This window comes from Takifugu flavidus, chromosome 2 (genome assembly GCF_003711565.1).
Source record: "Takifugu flavidus isolate HTHZ2018 chromosome 2, ASM371156v2, whole genome shotgun sequence".
Classification (NCBI taxonomy): Eukaryota; Metazoa; Chordata; class Actinopteri; order Tetraodontiformes; family Tetraodontidae; genus Takifugu; species Takifugu flavidus.
This window is the reverse complement of record NC_079521.1, coordinates 11,407,742-11,426,052: the sequence shown is the minus strand read 5'-3', so window position 1 is coordinate 11,426,052 and position 18,311 is coordinate 11,407,742. Positions and strand designations below refer to the sequence as shown.

At 45.7% G+C, this 18,311-nt stretch overlaps 1 protein-coding gene and 1 long non-coding RNA gene across 2 annotated transcripts; both read left to right on the top strand.

Moving 5' to 3' along the window:
* Nucleotides 1–2: 2 nt before the first annotated feature.
* On the top strand, nucleotides 3–10,853 carry ttc17 (tetratricopeptide repeat domain 17). The gene is made up of 25 exons (XM_057016163.1): nucleotides 3–205; nucleotides 730–819; nucleotides 968–1,137; nucleotides 1,297–1,408; nucleotides 2,203–2,334; nucleotides 2,810–2,919; nucleotides 3,041–3,188; nucleotides 3,338–3,477; nucleotides 3,616–3,776; nucleotides 4,102–4,214; nucleotides 4,379–4,528; nucleotides 4,894–5,009; nucleotides 5,205–5,361; nucleotides 5,909–5,980; nucleotides 6,265–6,489; nucleotides 6,618–6,837; nucleotides 7,894–8,013; nucleotides 8,157–8,437; nucleotides 8,525–8,678; nucleotides 8,823–8,943; nucleotides 9,074–9,233; nucleotides 9,321–9,404; nucleotides 9,512–9,631; nucleotides 9,711–9,854; nucleotides 9,959–10,853. Exons 1-25 carry the CDS (start codon nucleotides 35–37, stop codon nucleotides 10,088–10,090), a joined length of 3,603 nt encoding a protein of 1,200 aa, XP_056872143.1. The 5' UTR covers nucleotides 3–34; the 3' UTR covers nucleotides 10,091–10,853.
* A 2,516-nt stretch (nucleotides 10,854–13,369) lies between these two features.
* LOC130521709 (uncharacterized) lies at nucleotides 13,370–18,311 on the top strand. The gene is made up of 2 exons (XR_008949421.1): nucleotides 13,370–14,562; nucleotides 16,626–18,311. It is a non-coding gene; the product is annotated as an uncharacterized LOC130521709 (long non-coding RNA).

Here is an 18,311-nt window from a genome sequence, read left to right as displayed (position 1 = left end):
CCACAGAGCAGCAAAAATAAATTCAGAAAGAAAAATGGCGGACCTCAGGAGAGACTGTCCAGAGTCAATGCCCTGCCGAGTGAACTACTCACGAAAACCGTCATTTCAGGGGAAGCTTTTTATCATTCTGTGCATACTTATTGTGGATTCTGGAGGAGCGACCACCCACTGGGTTGTCACCGAGGATGGGAAAATTCAACAACAAGTATGATGGTTAACGTTAGTTTGATCACTGACCTGTAAGGTAGCTAACACGTAAAGCTATTTCAGTCAGAACAAACTGTAATATTTCCATACTTGGTTTACTAACATTTTAACGGCGTGTCTGAATTATATATTTAAAACCTCCGTGGGGTGGCAGCGGCTCTGAATGGTACATATATCTTTAAAGCATTTGTTGGACCAAATCTATTAGCTCGGGCTAGCTTAACGTACCCTCAAAGTGACGTTATCGTAAGGTGTTTGTAGTCGACGTGACTCCAGCACATGGAAATGTCAGTGAGTAAACTGCTTATTATGGGCGCTATGAACGTTAGCTTGTGTTACTACACGTTGTCACCAATCTAATCTTTTTGCCTGAAAAGAAAGCCCGATTGCGATCACCATACTCATAAAGGGACTCATAAAGCTTAGGATTGAAGTTTTCGACGTCGTTGCTCGGTGAATGAATCAGTACCACGCTGCGTTGTAATGGCTCTCACACCACTATTTTCTTGTTTTAAATTTTAGGTTCATTCACCGTTGAATCTGAAACATCCGCATGATGTTGTTATCTTCATGAGGCAGGATGGTCGCGTTAACTACCTCAAGAAGCTGGAGGTGTGTTCCACGATGTGTCAACGCTATTTTGGTGTCACCTTTCCCTCCTCATGGCATCGCTGCTGTCTTTGGTTTAACGTTGCTTTCCATGAAGCTGCTATTTCTTATTCACTGGGCTTATTCGTGCATGTGTATCTTTGTCGAGCAGAAGCAGCTTGTGGCACAAAAGATTCACATCGAGGAGAATGAGGATCGAGACACGGGTCTCGAGCAGAGACATTACAAAGAAGACCCAGACTGCGTCCTGGCCAAAGTTCCCCTCGGTGACCTGGACCTTTATGATGGCACCTATATTTCCTTGGAAAGCAAAGACATCATGTAAGAACTCCGATTTCAAATATATACTTTATTACATAATTTATACGTTTCACATTCTGCAACCAGTGATTGATTCAGGTTATCACCTTTATCAGTCGTGATTGCTTATCCCCTATACCATGATAAAGTTTTCCTTTGATGTCTTGGGATTCCCCCCAGTCCCGGAGACTACCTGGATTCTAGGTCAGCTATGCCTCGAGACCTGGAAAAGCCTGACTGTGCACAAGTCTTTGACCTACCTTACAGTATTCATGCTTTCCAGCATCTCAGGGTGAGTGAAGGACAAATGTGAGAAAATTGTTCTGAACGGAACAACACTCACTCGTGGCAATACCTTCCCTATAAGCTGCTTTAAATACTTTTAATATGAGGTGGATTAAAACACGTTTTGTCGCATCAGTTATTTCCTAATTAACATACTGAGTAACCATTTTTGATGACTTTGCAGATAGCCAAAAATAATATACAGTAATTGGCAATATGTAACAATAATATGTATTATATATCATTGCTTTGTTGTTTGTTTGGATAAGGTAAATTTTTTTAAACCAAAATAGTTTGTTGCCATTGGTACATTGAATATGAACTCTGATCAACTCCAGCAGCTGGAAATGATTGTTGATGCAAAATTCTCCTTCATTTCCAAACCTCTTCCACACAGCTGCAGTTCAAAGGAAAGCCGAGGCTGTTTATGATATTAAAATGTTTCCGCCTTCTGCTGACTCACCAGGAGTAAAAACATTGGGTTTACTCATTCCTTCAGACATAATGTCGCCTCATTAGCATTCAATGAATCGTTGCTTCCTGGAGAGGGTGCATGTGGGTCTCCTTAGGAAAATGTGCAAATAACAGTTGTCTTAAATTTGGATAGTTTGGGCTGAATATATGTACAGCAGCAGAACTCATACTCCTTTAAAAATAGCTGGATGTGTTAACTAAAACACTTGAATTTTGCATACTTCTTCAACACTGGAGATGTTTTCGTTGGTACCGCTGCTAGTTGAGAACATGAGTTCTTCATTTTCCCTTCAGGGTATCTGACACGTTCCCTTCTGTCTGTTCCAGGGAGTGCAGGAGAGGGCAAACCTGACCTCCCCAGTGCTTTCCAAGGAGGATCCCATTTTTAGCTCATTGTCTCATAAGTTAGGGCACAGTGTAGATGAGGTGGGCCATCGCATTCATCAAGCGCTAATGAGGGTAAGAGCTGCTCATAATGTGAAATGCTTAGCAGAGAAAATACATCGTTTCCTTTTATGATTTCACAATTGTCCTAAATTACAAATGGTTGTCCCAAACCATGAAAGAGCTGTCCTGAAACTACACTACAGCAGAACTATGATTTGTTATCACCCCACAAAGGCATTGTGATGGTGAAATAATCTGTTTTGGATATAAAGTCACTCTGGTGTCTCTGGACCTCTGAACTAGCAGCCACCAGCACAAATACTACTACTGTTACTGCGATGAGTGGGAGAGAAGGACTACGGCTGTGGCTTTTTGGGATTTATACAAAATAAATGCCTAAAAATAATGTCAGAGACAGATATTAGACACAGCTCTTCACACCATTTGATTTGTAATGTGTTCATTTTTCACTTTCATTCCATTGGCAAATTTCATCAGACTATCTGTTTAATTTAGCAAATGGAATTATTTTCACTTTGTGTTGCAGAACTCATCATCCTGGGTGTTGTACAACATGGCCTCATTTTACTGGAGAATGAAAAATGAGCCCCAGAAAGCGGTGGACTGTGTGGTGCGTGCTCTGCATTTCTCTCCAAGGTAAAGTCGGCTTGTTGAGAGCCGCAGCATTAGTGTGTGTGTGTGTGTATACGCTATAGTGTGCGAGGCCCGTCGCAGGTGTCTGCATTCTCATGCTTGGTGGTTTCCCCCCCTCACGCAGAAAGCAGAAGGACGTAGCCCTGGTCAACATGGCCAACATCCTGCACCGTGCCCACTTCTCTGCTGATGCTGCTATTCTTGCCCACGCCGCCCTGGACCTCACCTCAGACCTGTTTACTAGTCACTACACTTTAGGAAACATTTATGCTGTGAGTCGAAAACACTGCAGCTCAGATTTGTGGTCGGATGACAGAAAAAACCCGGGTTAACCCTTAGCTGTGGCGGAGTTTTGTAGTAAAGGATAATTGAGACAGGCTGTGTTTAATCAACTATTTCTGCTTTGCCACTGTCTGACTAGATGCTTGGGGAGTACAACCATTCGGTGCTGTGTTATGAGCAGGCACTGCAGGCCCAGCCAGGCTTTGAGCAGGCACTCAGGAGGAAACATGCTGTGCTGTGTCAGCAAAAACTGGAGCAGCGTCTGGAAGCTCAACACAGGTGGGCAAGCATTCATACATGAGGGAGGGGTAAAAAGACTTTTTTCACATGTTCTCTGGTTTATCACTGTTGTAGCTGAAGGTTGACTGTTGTTGACTTGGCTGCATTTTCATCCTGTTGTTTTCGTCATCCATGTAGGTCTCTGCAGCGGACTCTGAATGAGCTAAAAGAGTACCAGAAGCAGCACGATCACTACCTCCACCAGCAGGAGACCCTGGACAAGTACAAGCTGCTTCAGGAAGAGCAGATACTTCGCAATATTATCCACGAAACCCAGATGGCCAAAGAAGCCCAGCTGGGTAAGGCAGCATTTTACCATTGAGTTGGATTTCAACCCAGCATGAGAAAGTGCATGAGAAACATCCAAAAGAGCATGCATGAGATTCACATAGTGCAGCTTGGAGTGAATTTGCTGCACCTTTTTAGCCTATATTATTTCTGAAAACCCAGAGTAGTAGTGGAGGTAATTTGTTTCTATGTTTTTGGCAGTTTATGGTGTTGCAATGTGTAACTCCTCAGGGAATTTGCAGAAGTGGCATTTTCCTATAATTTTTCGTAGGTTAAAGTTTCATTTTGCATGTGCAACATAGAAAGACACTTTTGTTCTCCTGTTTGCTGCTTTAGGGAACCATCAGATGTGCCTCCTGGGTCAGCAGCAGCGTAGCCTCTACTGCCCCTTTGACCTTCCTGTGCGCTATCACCGTGGTGATCTGTTTGAACAGGTCCACTATGTCCAAGTGAGCATTAAGATACTTTAAGTATGAGACAGGTAATTGACAGCCAGGTTGCAAAACACTCGCTCTACCGCTTTTTGTTCCTGTTTAGATTCTAGTGGAGGTGTTTTGGGCAAATGGGGTGAGCACGTTTGTTTCTTGACTCCCTGTATTTTTTTTGTTCGTAGTTTGGAGAGGATGTGTCTGTGGCACCCAGCGTGGCACTTGTGTCAGAACGAAATGCAAACCAGTCGACACCGAGTCCCCAGGTCCATCCTTCTGTGGCTGGAGACCAAGACCCTGCTGCAGCTCTCTGGGGCAACCAACAATACACAAAGGCAAGATGGGATTCTGTTTTAAATGTTACACTTTTTGCTTTTATAACTGATCCAAAGGTCAAATAATGCCTGTGCTGTGTTACTGCACACTGATCAAATTTCAGGCCAACTCACAATCAAACATTCAAGCACTGTAGAAGCTCTGCTGCATCATTACAAAGTCCTAATCCTACTCGGTGATTAATAGTCCGTACTATTCATTTTGCTCACCCATAATCATGCTTGTGGGCTTTGTAGAACTGTGACTTTTCAGGTTTGTATTTACTGTATTTGCATAGTATTGTACAACAGTAACGGTAATCATGGTAGCTTGACAGCAATGTCAAAGCGGTCGTTTGACAGCAGAATGTGCATTTCTGCTTTAGGAAATCCAGAGGATGCTGTGGCCTCAGAGGAGCGACTGTGCTCTTGAGTATTCGAGCGTTCCTACTGCTCACCTGCTGCCAACCTACTACCTTCCTCCTGAAACACAGGGCCTCAGGTCAATACACAACTCTTGACTGTGTGTGTTCTTTGGGTACATGGTCTCTTTTTGTGGACAGGTTGCACTTGGCATGTTGTAGAAGGAGCATATACCAGCGTGTTGAGACAAAAGCGATGCCTCTGTGAGCATCTGTCTGTTCTAAGATTTGCCAAAGCAGAATCATCTGAGTGGTTTATCTTTGCCTATATTCAGTCCTGTGTCGACTGTCCTGTATGGAGCCAGCAGTCCTCCTCAGACACTAGATGTTCCCGACTGTGGTCCCAACACCCAGACTTATCCAACCCTTCTGCCAGCCTCGCTAGATTGGCCTTTGGAAGAAAAGGAGCTGCCAGATCCCTTCGCCTTCCAGGTATCTGACTTAAATTGTTATGCGACACCGTGAAGAAATTGTGAAAAAAATATTGAATTGAACTGAATTATTGCGACTTTAACTGACACATTTGTCTGTATGTGTGAGCATTGGGGAGAATATCAAATCATTAATGATGGGAAGTCCGTGGAGCTGGTTCAGGCAGACAACTCAAAGCTGCACAAAATCTGACCAGCTGATGCGCCACATGCTCTCCTCCACAGATTAGGATGGCCTATTTAACCCCCCGGTTTTACCTGGTTATTCTTGATTGCTCTGTGTTGCTTGGAGTTCAATCCCACCACCTCTCCAGAATTCTCCTGTGGGCTCTGTTTCTATGGTCCCCAGTGATGTCTGTTTTTCATTCCCCATATTGTATAAGCAGATCATTCTCAGGAAACAAATACATTGAGCCAGAGCCTGATGCTAAACCTCCTTCAGTGATACTCAATTATTGATGCTGTACCAGTATTCCAAATAATTGTGCTTAATAAAGTTATTAAATCTAATCCAAAGTTGCCTGACTGAACCGTTTCTGTAATTGTAGATCCTGAAGTCGCGTAGCGGAGGATGGTCGCTGGAGCAGGTCGGCTCTAGAATAGCTCAAGCTATGAAACAGGTAAGAAGAGCTTTTACACTAGCGCTGTCAATATAGTTTAGATCTGATGGACGTTGGTTTCTAGAGTCGTATGGACCATGGATCGCTCAGATAGTAGTAGAAATTGTCTGCTGCTTGAATCACTGGTGTTCATTGGAATGAAGAGAGAATCCATGTATAGATAGATTGCAACAGTTGAGCAAATGTTAAAGGTCTTGATTCTATTTTCTTGACTAAAATTGGATCATGTCTCATTGTTACTACTAAGAATTGATTTTAACCAAAGAACATGCATGTGTCTCCAGGCTGCTGTACCACGCTGGCAGGTCCACAATGAGGCTGCTCTTTTCTGGCGGGCCAAAGGCAACGGCAGCCGAGCCCTGCAGTGTCTGCGCCAGGCGCTGAGCTCGTCCCCTCCTTCCAATCGCCACTTGTCTCTTAACAATGCAGCTAACCTGCTGATGCACTACGGCCTGACAGCCCATGCACAAACACTTCTGGAGCAAGCACTGTCCCTAAACGCAACAGAGGTACAGTCACAGTGGTACAGTGGGCTGCGTTACGCTATTAGCAGCAGAAATAGGGTTGGAATCCGGAATCGCCATTTCCAGGTCTGATATGTTTATGTGCTTACCACTTGTTTGTTTCCTTCCATCAGCCCCACACCCTCTTTAGTTTGGTGAGCGTGCACTTGGCTCAAGGCAATGTGACAGGTGCTGTGGCCTTGTTCCGTCACATCCTGACGACGGCACTTTCCTCTTCCTTTTCTTTCTCATCGCTGGCTGGCTGCGAACAGTGTCGTGCCAGCCTTCCTTTGTTGCGGTGTCTGCAGTTCTACCCCTTCCTTTACAATCTCTCACAGAGACAGCCCTGCCCACGTAAGTGCACAAGCCGTTCACAAACATGATAAACATGATTTTTCATTAGAATTTAACTATTTAAAGTGATATGCTCATAGTGTAGTTGCATTGTTGGCTTATCTTTCAGTTAAAGACAGTGCAGCGTCCTCAGAATTAAGATTTCTTTTTAAAAATACGGCCACCTTTCCTTTTTATGAAAAGCACCAAATTAATATACTTTGAAATGTCACCAAGTAGTTTTGGTGATCATAGTTTGTGCCCCCCTTTGTCTCTTTAAGGAGCAGCAGAGTGAAGCTGTAAAAGTCAGTGTGAGAAACGACGCTGCCTGTTGTGACTGCAGTCTCTTCTTTATTCTTTCCGGGGGGAATGAAGCGAGAAGTGCTTTGAAGTGGAGAATTTTTGCCATTTAATAATTTAGGCTGCAGAAAATAGCTGATGCCAAATTTAGAACAGTCTATATTTTTACTCTGCAAAGCTAAATATTGCTGCCATAAGAAATGCCAAGCACACAAGTTGGGAAAAGCACTTGACAAACACGTGTTCCCTAAACAAAATGCTTCTTTTTGAATGAGCCGTCCTGTGATAGACGTAAAATTCAGGATCTTGGTTGAAATATGGCAGCCCAATATTATATCCATGCTCAATGCCGTGGACTAGCCTCCATACGACAGAGAAAAATAGCAGTAGAACTGTAGAAAGGGACATGGAGGACAGTGGAAACATTTTGGCAGTGCTGTAGGGAATGTTTTTACTGTCCAAATGTATCTGTTGCGCACACATATCTAATGTCACATTGAAACCACAGAGCTTTGCCAAAAGCAAATGAGATGGTGAGTTGAGTCAGCAAAGAGAAGCTGAAAAAAACATGTTTGCTCATTCAAACAGCAAATAAACAGCACAGAAAAGGTCCGCATGACAGTAGTTTAGTGTTTAAAATGACAGGGTTGTATTTACATTCATTTATTGAACTGTTTCCACAATTGTTTGTGATCCAAGGTAGTTTTGTGGGATTGTTTTCAGGTTTGCAGTAATAGCAAGGTTCAAATAACACAGATTTGATTTGTATCGATCCAGAGGGTGCTGCTTGTATGGCTGAGGACGAGCTCGGCATTCAGCTGGAGGAATGGGAGGGCAGCGATGACAGGCAGGAGCCACCGTCCATCTCTGCTGTCGAGGACTCGTTGCTTTTTGAGAGTAAGACGACTTTTGCGTCAGTGTTGTGTTGCCGTTCTGGTGTAGCTCCTTTTCTTTCTTGCAAACCTTCAAATTTAGACTTGAGTCCTCTGTTTGGTGATGCACCGGTTGCTGATGCTGTCTGGGATCTCTCTTCTCCACAGAGGTTATCGTGGACAGTAACGGGTCGGGCGAGGCAGGAGGACCGCAGCAGTCCTCTTCTCCTTCCTCAGAGTCAGAAAAGATCGCCAGCAAGTTGGGAGGAGAGGACGACTGGCAACTGAGAGAAGAATTAATGGGGGCTTTTGAGGGAGCACTGGACGCTGGGGGAAAACGAGGCGACCTCCAAGGCATCCGGGTGCTGAAGAACGACCGCGTCATGGGTGCGCGTGCAGGAGGTGGACCCTGCTTTGGAAACTGTGAAGATGATGAAGGAGCTGAATGGGTAAGGAGACCTGCCTCTTCTCAGGAGTTTGTAAAATTTAGCCTGAAGTGAAACAGAGCAAAAGTTCTCTTTGTTGCTGGTTATTAGATCACGTTTCAGGTGAAGCGGGTCAGGAAGGCAAAAGCAGATGGCATTGAGAGTGTGGCCATCTCTGACGACGGCCCGAACAGGGAGCAGATACCTGGAGCTCACTCTATCTTGGAGATAAGTGGGCCGACCATCCCATCACCTGGCCCTTCAGGTACCGCCTGAAGCCTCATTGTGATTTCTTTAGTTACTTTCATGTGTTCAGTCAAAGCAGCGCGAGCGCCGGAACTCAGACGCAGAGTCGATGGACTCTTGAGAAGTGAGATGGATGTTTGTGTTCTCCTGTTCCTTTGAGCAGGTCGCTGGAGGGATTACACAAGTCTTGGCTGGCCGGGACCAGAGGAGTGCCAGCGAACGCGAAGGGTAGACCTCACCACTGTGGCCAGCACCTGGCTGGCTGTTTCTGCTAAAAACATTGAGTAAGCACTTTCCGATTTGGCTGTCTTGTTATTTAATCAGAGTAAATCCAGATGTTTACATCCCTTTTGCTCGAAGAGAACCTGTTCAAAATGCCAAAGTGAGCTAAATAGGTGTTTTTTGTCTTTTTAGTATCACAGAGCACATTGATTTCGCCACTCCACTTCAGGAACCGGCTGCAGAACCTTTATGCAACGCCAACCTGGCTGCCAGTATGCACACCCTGGACCACCTGTCAGGAGTGGCCAACCGTGCCGCCATCCACTACACCGGAGAGAGTCAGCTCCGTGAGGTAGAGAAATAATGACTCTCTTTGAAATAGTCTTATTCTCAACAATGAAGAAACATCATAGCAGTGCTCAATGTCTCTTCCTCCCAGGTTCTGCAGAACCTCGGCAAAGATAAGTTCTCCCCTCAGTCTTTTGAACAGGTCGGCACGCGCATCGCCAAAGTCCTGGAGAAGGTAAGGCTGCTCTCCTCCTCTCCGATCTACTGTCAATGCGGACCTGCAGAATAAAAGTGTTGCTTCCCTTGCTCTCTGTGTCCTCCTTTTTCTGGTCTCTGAACTAGAATCAGACTTCTTGGGTCTTATCCAGCATGGCTGCACTCTACTGGAGGGTCAAAGGTCAAGGAAAGAGAGCCATCGACTGCCTGCGGCAGGCCCTTAACTATGCCCCCCATCGGATGAAGGCGAGTGGCTCAACAGTCGTTACTCTGCTATGTTTGTTAAAACAACATTAATCGTGAGCGTTTTTCTTGGTGCCCGCAGGATGTGCCCCTCATCAGTCTGGCTAACATCTTCCAGAATGCCCGACTTTGGGAAGATGCTCTCACGGTCGCCCGCATGGCAGTGGAAATTGCACCGCACTTTGTCGTGAACCACTTTACCCTCGCCAACGTCTATGTAACCATGGTAATTCAGCCGTTTTACTCTAGCTTTTGTTCCCATTCCCCGTTCTCGTGGCAGCACATCGTGCCCGTGATACACCAGATTGTGTTTGCGTCTCTGGTCATTAGGAGGAGTTTGAAAAGGCGATGCGCTGGTACGAATCAACCCTGAAGCTGCAGCCAGAGTTTGCACCAGCTAAAGATCGACTGAGAACCATCCAGTGTTACCTGCTCACCAAGAGAGACCGCCGCCAGCCCTAAAGCACCATCCAGCCGGGCCCCAGGAGTATCCCATAATCATACGCATTAGATAAAGCGTGAAGAGTTTTAGGAGGCCTTTTCAGGCTAAAGGAAAAATGACTCTTCCGCTGTCTCATCCAAACTCTTCATATAAATGTCAAAGTACAGCTGTAGATAAAGAGCCCAACATCTATTTGTAAACCGTGGGAATTTCCATTGCCTCGCAATTAGGTTAAGAAACTCATATTTTAAAGGGGGTTTGGGGGGGTAATTTAATTGAATACCTAAAGTTTCTATTTAACCCTTTTTATCCTGCAGTATTTTGATTTTGGTTGTTGCTACTTTCGTTTCTACATTTAGTATCTTGGTACAGAGACAAGGAGGTCGTGAAGCATGATAAACTGTGGCCAGCAGGTGGCGCCACATGCCAAACATTGGAATTTTGAGATGTCTTTCCTTTCATATTCCTAAACTGGAAATAACAGAATTAAAATTCAAAAGTACATACATTCACCTCTGCTGCTTGATCATATGGACGAAAACTCTGCACTTTTCTCTGCACTTTCTGTCTCATCCATGTTTATGTGGAAGCTACAGACTGAGCCAATGTCCTTTAGGTTCTAAAGACAAGTCCTATAACGTTTGCTTGTGCTGGGAAGGTGTTGCTGATGAGGCAGGAATTTGTCTTTTGCCACATTTTAGCGACAATAAGGCGGCAGAGATTTAATGCGGTTCTGTAATCGATGTACAGTATTAAAGGCAGTGTGTGGATTTATCACATCAACTCTGTGTCCGCTCTTCATTAACAGGAGAAGGAGACTCATAGGATCAGCCAAAATATCGAATCCTGATTACTTTTATAGCTAAATTGCCATCAAGAGGGCGCTACTCCCCCTGATTAATGTCAAGCCTAAAATATTTTTGGGTACTTTTTAGAAATGATGATGACAAATTTCAGAGGAATTCTTTTTTTCCAAGGTTTTCATTTTAGGTTTTATACAGATTGGTCAAATATATCTGCTGAGAGCTAGGAACAAACATCGTGGAATGCAGTTTATAACTTAAGATTTCTGATCTGATGCGATGAATTTTGAGACAAAAACCTTTGTCCCCGCCAGAGCTTTACCTTGAGACAGTTTGCATCAAACATTGGACACTGTGGTTCCACCATTTCTTTGGTTTAAGACGTCACCCTGCCAGCTTGGAACGTCTTGGAACAAACGAAGAACACTGTGTCCATTCACAGGACAGCGTGCATATCCCCATGAAGCCACCACCCTCTGCTCCCCCCACTCCTTTTTTCCCCCTTTTTTTTAGTTGCAAGAACTAAAAATGGCACATGCACCGAGCAGCCAGCTATTTTTAGAATCCTGTAAAGGAACAAGATGGTTGCAGAGGATCTGAAGTGTATGCAGAGTCCTATAAATACTCGCGCAGGTCTGCAGCAGCCGCAGCAGCAGCTCGCGCGCCGTCCCTTTTCCTCAGGATCAGCAGCAACATCTTCGCATTGTTTAAGAACCTCAGTTGATGTTGGTTCCTTCAGTCTATTCCTGTGCAGCTGAACCTGTTCTCCCCTCTCTCTTTTGGTGTGTTTCTCAATGAATAATTGACTGGAGTGGTATTTTTGACCAGCCCCGTCTTGGGTGCAGTGTATTAATAGCTCATGTGCAGCAGAGCGTGCATGGAATCGTCAGGGGCGTTAGGCCTGGGAGTAGGAGCCCTGTTATGTAATAGTCATGTGAGTTGGCACACCACAGAGACACTGCATTGAGAGTGTGTGTGTGTGTGGGGGGGGGGGGCTCTGTACCCATTGAGTATTTCCAGAGTGATAGTACACTCATTGAGATTCCTTTGTTAAGGCTGCTGCAGCTGAGGCAGCGTGGTCCCATTATTGCAGGGATGCGACGTCAACTCCATCTTTAATGCAACTGCACGCCAGCATCCTCGGCCCGCATGCAGGAAATGCATGAATGGAAAGCCAAACGCGCTCGTGCTTTCACTGCCGCGGCTGCACGTTGACAGGGCTGTTGCGTAATGCCTAATCTATGGGCATATCTGAAATGTCACAAGTTGGATTCATTCTTTTCTCCCCCCCCCCCCCCCCCCTCCACCCTTTCTCCACTGTCTGTTTGATGCATGTGAAAAAAAAGAGGACATTTTGGAAGTTACTTGAAGGGTCTCTTCTGTTGCGATGCCAAACTTTTGATGCCCGGATTCACGCTGAACTTTGTTACAGCATCTCGCCGTGTGTGTGCGTGCGTGCATGTGTGGATATATTTGGCTCAGTGCTGTTGAATATAGTAACACTGAATGGATGCTGCTGCAAGATATTACATAATAATAGTGAGTTTCCTACCCTGGCATGAAAAGAGGGAGAATGGCGGCTGGAGCGGTCGACGCGCGTTGCCGTGTTTTGGTGGTGATGTCAGACTGTTGCGTCGCAGCGAGCGCGAGGCGGGACGTGCGAAATGCGGCGTGATTTCAGCAATCGCAGGAAATGGGGAGAAAGAAAATCCCAGATGTGAGACCTGTCCACTCATTTTTGTGTCTAAATATCAGTTCCCACTTATACAGCAGGAAGCAGAGAGGAGAGGCGCACGCCCTGGTGAAAGAGGTAGACCCAAAATATCCCCAGCAATGACATCACCGCTGACTTTAGGGTATGAGAGCCTGGCAGTGAGGAGCCATTTTCAGTCTTCTGTACTATCTTTGTGCCATTCATAAACTCGGTGTAACCTCAAGAGCATTTCCATCAGCTGGAGAGGTAGTGGTACCAAGGACAGCTCCATCACACGTCCTCTGAACAGGAGGAAAACCAGCTTTGAATGAAGCCACGTTTGCCCAACTGACAGTGGAATCCAACAAGAATATGCCGAAAGGTGGACGTCAGACAAGCTGGCAGAAACAGAAAGTCGCATGCAGCAGAGTAAGTGGTGTCGCCTCTCTACTCATGGTAAATCAAATGGTTTAAAAGTCCCGAGGCGTCCGTGAAGGACCTGAAGGAACTTGGGGAGAAACATGGCAGAGTTTTCATGAGATTTAGTGGCATAAAGTGACCCAGGGTGTAAATGAGAACAACAGAAGCGTGGCTGATATAGGGACACATGAAGGGGCTAATTCGTCTGAAAAATCCGACAGGTCGCAGCATTAAAACCTCCAGTTGAGGCTCGTTCGAGAACAAAGAGCCGCATTCATCTTAAAACATCCCTGAACCTTAAGAGGGTTGCGTTTCCTCCATCTGCCATCCGCGTTCTGCTCCTGGAAGCTGTGCAGTGGCGTTGTGCCTCTCGTACAGTAGTAGTCAACCCTGAGCAGAGAAACCCGCAGCGCCAGGCATGTTGAGTGTGCGAGTTAAAAATAGCAACATCGGTCGGCCAAGCGGCGCTCCGTTACTACGCGTTTCAGCATTCTGCCCTGTGCAGAGAGAGCGTGCAGGACTGAGACCTGCAGCCTGTAATCAACCCTCTGCTTTCCTCACCGTGTGTGACACTGCATCATCATGCCAGGGGCCACCTGAGGGTCTCCAGGAGGATGACATCCAACCTGGAGCCATTTGAAGCATCCGCCAGGCCCTGTAAGGCCTGGACGTTTGATGTTTACCACCACGGAGGGTGAAGCTCTCCATTTTGTTTCTAGGAAAGTCCCTCATTAACTGTGGGAAACATGAAAAGGGTACCGACTGCGACCAGCCAACAATAGGCTTTTGTTATTGGGGGAAGGGGCTGCACCTTCTGCATTATCCTCGGACATGGCGTGCTTTGTGAGGAGGCTTCAGCAGCTGCCTCCTAAGCCCCAGCGAAGGTAAATGGAGGGTCCTGCATTCCACATTCAGAGCGGGAGATTCTCCACCTGACGTCAATGGTGACTGACGCAACCCCCATGAGCAGGAGGGCTCTTTGTGGTGATGGGGTTTTAAATGCACATGAGGTCATGTGCCATCGGGGCTGCAGGATGACACGCTGGCGGGCACATTTTTAGCCCCTCTCCTCCGATTTGACAGGGTGGAGATTTTGAGCAGATGAATATAGAAGTAAACGGAAGCCAACTGTGTGCAGGATTCGGTTCGGTTACCGTCGTGCGGGATCTTTTTTTTTTTTTTTGCGAGATGATGGTGCACGCGCGACTGTCGTGCAAGGAGGGGTGGAGGGTGATTGGGGAGTGGGCGGCGGCGGGGAGGGGGGGGTACAGCGGGAGCTCTCAAACGATGCACGCTCGAAATTCCTCCAAGGAACCTCTGCGAGCTTTTCTTTTTTCATCACGCGCGAGTCTAAAAATAGAAACGGGGTTGGATCGTGATCCAGAAATAGATAGGGGGCATCACTCCTATAAAAGGCACACCATTCAAGAGTACAGTGTGTGCACAGTTTGAAGAGGCGACAAAAGCCAGAGCACATTTTTGATTCCGAAACCAGCTTTTTTGTCCATCTCTTGTTTTTTTTCGTCCTTCCCTGGCAATTTTATTGAAAGGACGCTCCGCGGCCACACACGGGTGAGTAGTGTTTAACTCTCTAGCTGCAAATAGATGTCTGAATGATCAAGATTCTGTATCCGCATGAACATGCGTTTCTTCTTCTTTTTGTTGTTATTTCACACCGGGGTCTGTGCAGACTGGGTTGTTGAGGCTGAATAGGATGAAAGCAACGGGTGTTTTGTGCGGATCTCCGCAGCCTGGTGTTCGCAGGGAATCACCCTCAGTTCTTCTGGAAAGGGTGGCGTGTCTGGTGGGTTCTCCCAATAAAGGAGCTGTTGTTACTGGGATTTAGAGGAGTTGGGGATGGCGCCGGCATGGAGCTGTCCACTGGCGGTGGTGCTGAAGTCTTTTCAATGTCACCATGCCCGTTTCTAAAAACTTTAACGCACCAGCTTTCGACAAAAAAAGACAATCGCCCGGGCTTTTTCGTGTCATCGTGCTTTTTTAATGTTCATACATTCTAGACGTGTGTTTGACTTATTTTTGGTTCATTATTAGCTCTGCCGTCGGTCCCGACTCTGTTTGCAGACGTTGTTGTGCTTTTTTCCGCTTTTGTGCGCGAGGCGTCTCGAGTCGTGACTGCTAAAAGTGAGTAAGGCGCGTGCTGCGTCAGTGGCGTCTGGCTCCGGTGCGCTCGAGACAGATGGGGGGAATCGTGACCGGATGGAGAGACGCGTCCACGACTGAAAGGCTGCACGGTCCAATGAAAACGCAGCGAGGGTGGGGCCGCTGCTTCGGCACTTGGAAGAAACCACGTTCAACCGTTTGAAAACACAAGAATCTCGGAGAAACTCGGCGGCACGAGAAGATTAGGAAACTGGAGGTGGCGCGCGCTTCGGAGATGGTGCGTTTACGGCGCACCCGGACGGATGAATGTGGTGGGGATGTGGCGAAACTGTCAGGTGCTTTAACCTCCTGCTTAAGTGCCGTCTTCCTCTGTGCCGCTATTGGCAGACGGAGACTCAGCCCGTCCAATGACCGCGCAGCCATCCCTCTGCTGCGTGTTAAAGTCCGTAACGGCACTGAGATGCCGCCTCTCCTCGCCGCCGCTCTTTTTTAACAACAAGCCTGCGTGCTGCTGCACGGCGATGGCAGTCCAGAGGCGTTCCAGCACCAACAAGTCACACAACATGCGCGCAGCGCGCTCTTAGTGCACATCTCTGTGAGGACGAGGCTGCGGACCGGAGTGGGATGTGGACTGTTGTTGGGGGCAGCTGGAAGTTGTCCGTCACGAATCTTTTTGCGGTCTGGGCTTGCTGTGTATACACGAGTGCGGGAAGCCCTTACCCCAAAAAGCATTTGTGGAGGATGTGAGCATCGATCCTGTTTGCCTGGGGCTGCCACGGGTGCTCAAGTGTGCCTTCAACACGCACGCAAACACACACACACACACACACATACACACACACACACACACACACACACGGCATGATGTCACACCCTTAAATGAGCTGAAATAGTACTTACCTGCCATTCCAGTTGTGACACATAATGAGCAGCGTCGTCCTGCCTCCCTGAACGCACCAAAGCTGTCCATAATTGTTTGTGCGTGTGTTCTGATCTGAATAAATACGTTTAAAATACGAATAAATGAGGAATGGCCTCCCCTCAAAAGCCTATTTGGTTTGAAAATGTTTTGTTTTGGTCCAAGTTAGCAGGTAAAGACGCAGAGAAAGCTGTTGATTCGCAAACTGTTTTGATTCTTGAATTTCTGCTGAGTAAACATCTGGGATCCAGAGGTGAACATTTGACAGGTAGCCACCCATCAGGGAGGAGGCATACCATCACTGGGGGTTTGCTTTGAGGCATTAAAACATTTATCTACATCATCCACATCATAGTGATACGCACCCAAAATGTGAGCTTTAAAGTCTCACAGGTGGCAAATAGGACTATGAGAAACCCCAGTAAATAACAGCTCCAAACACACCCTTTCTCCGTTTATATACTCTTCTGAATCAACTAAACATGTGTCAGAAATATTTGTTTTCCAGTGAAAGGATTAATTTGTCAGTGCTTGTCCCCCCCCTCTCGTTTCTATTTTTTGTTTTATTGTTTTTGCATATGCTTTTTTTCCCTCTTTAGATTGCAGAGACAGCAGGAGCGGCCACCCGTACGACGAGGTCAGCCCGTGCAGGCTGCAACTGGGAAAGACAATAAAAGAGAAGTAAACCTTCATTTCATCCCATTGCTCGAATGATGAAAGATCATTTTTGTTGCATCGTATATCTCCTTTTCTTTTAACTTCTTCCTCGCCTTCCTTATTTTCTTTTTTCTTCTTCTGTCGCAATATTGTTTCTCACACCAAATATTTCTATAATGACAACTAAGAGTAGAGGTTCTAAGCAGCACCAACAACAATAACAACAACATGCATCTATTAGGAGGAGCGAAACATGGAGAACTCGGCCTACGTCAGAGCCATGTAGCGGATATCTCTTTCGTGTCATGCTCACCATTAAAACAACGGCATGAGTCATTTGACATTGTGTTGACTATCACAAAGTCAGGTGTTCAGACGAGAGCCTGGTTGAACTGCAGCGCTGACCGCAGCATCGTTTACAGGGGCGACCTTTGAGACCTGAACCACCACTTGGTGTTTTCTGTTCCACATGAGGTCAAACACACGTTTAAGTGTCAGACATTTAGCTCGGTTTTATTCATTTAAGCCCCCGAGGAAGTGAAACAATGTGTGTAAATATTAACAAGAATTATTCTTCAGGTTTCTTCTGGAAACACACACACACACACACACACACACACACACACACACACACACACACACACACACACACACACACATTCACAAATTACTTTTTTTAAATAAAGGTTTGTGTATGTGCTTGAATTTTCTGTTTCAAAATGATCTAAAGGGTTAGAAATAATGTTTCTCGATGTTTTAGTCCAGGTCACGTCCTGCCTTTTTGTAATTTTCTGTCAGTCATGTTTTTCTCAGCTGTGACAAGCACACATCACATCTGAGTGACGGCCGTACGGCGTTTCCTTCCACATGCTGCTAATGGGCATCACATTAAGACTGATTGGTGTGGATACATTATTTTAATGTGACATAGTTACATTTTAAGCACAAGGTTGTGGCTTTCAGTTACTGATGCACTGATGCGTCACACAGATTTGGCCGTCCGTTTAACAATGAGCTTAAATAAACAGGACACAAAAACTACAGGAACCCAGCAGATGCACATGGTGACTGTAAGTTCGGCCACTATACTAAAAACATCACTTTTAAATTGTTTTTACAGCAGATGAAGGCATCTCTATTTATCGTCATGTACAGATACAAGGATGAGCGTGTGTGTGTGTGTGTGTGTGTGTGTTCCATTTACATGTTTTATTTTCATTTATAGTTGATGAACTTTAACATCCTTTTTAACTTCAGCGCACATCTTGTCTCTAGTCTTCACACCGTCTCATTTTCTGTCTCAATTGTCTTGTTCTGTCTGCGAGATGCAAGAAAATCAGCTTTTCTTCCTCACAGATTTTTTTCCCCAGAAGTCACGAGTGGATTCCCGGTTTAACTTTATAGTTTGAATTCTAAGCATCTCCATTTCAGCAATAATGAGTTTTTTTTAACATTTAATCTGCAGCGTTGAAATAAAGTAAATGGATCCTTTAGAAAAACACTAAAGCATTTGAAGTGTAATTTTTTAAGAATGTGTTTTTATACATTAAAGAGCCTGTAAAGGTGTAGAGGAAATGTTTGCATAAATCAATTCTATTTAAATAATAAAACATGTTTTTGCAAGTGTC

Bases quoted from the DNA above. Each gene is read 5' to 3' on its own strand.
- ttc17 (XM_057016163.1), top strand. From the start codon at position 35: ATGGCGGACCTCAGGAGAGACTGTCCAGAGTCAATGCCCTGCCGAGTG. The intron at 4,529-4,893 runs GCAAGATGGGAT...TTTCTGCTTTAG, and splicing joins GCAACCAACAATACACAAAG to GAAATCCAGAGGATGCTGTG. The intron at 5,362-5,908 runs GTATCTGACTTA...CTGTAATTGTAG, and splicing joins CAGATCCCTTCGCCTTCCAG to ATCCTGAAGTCGCGTAGCGG.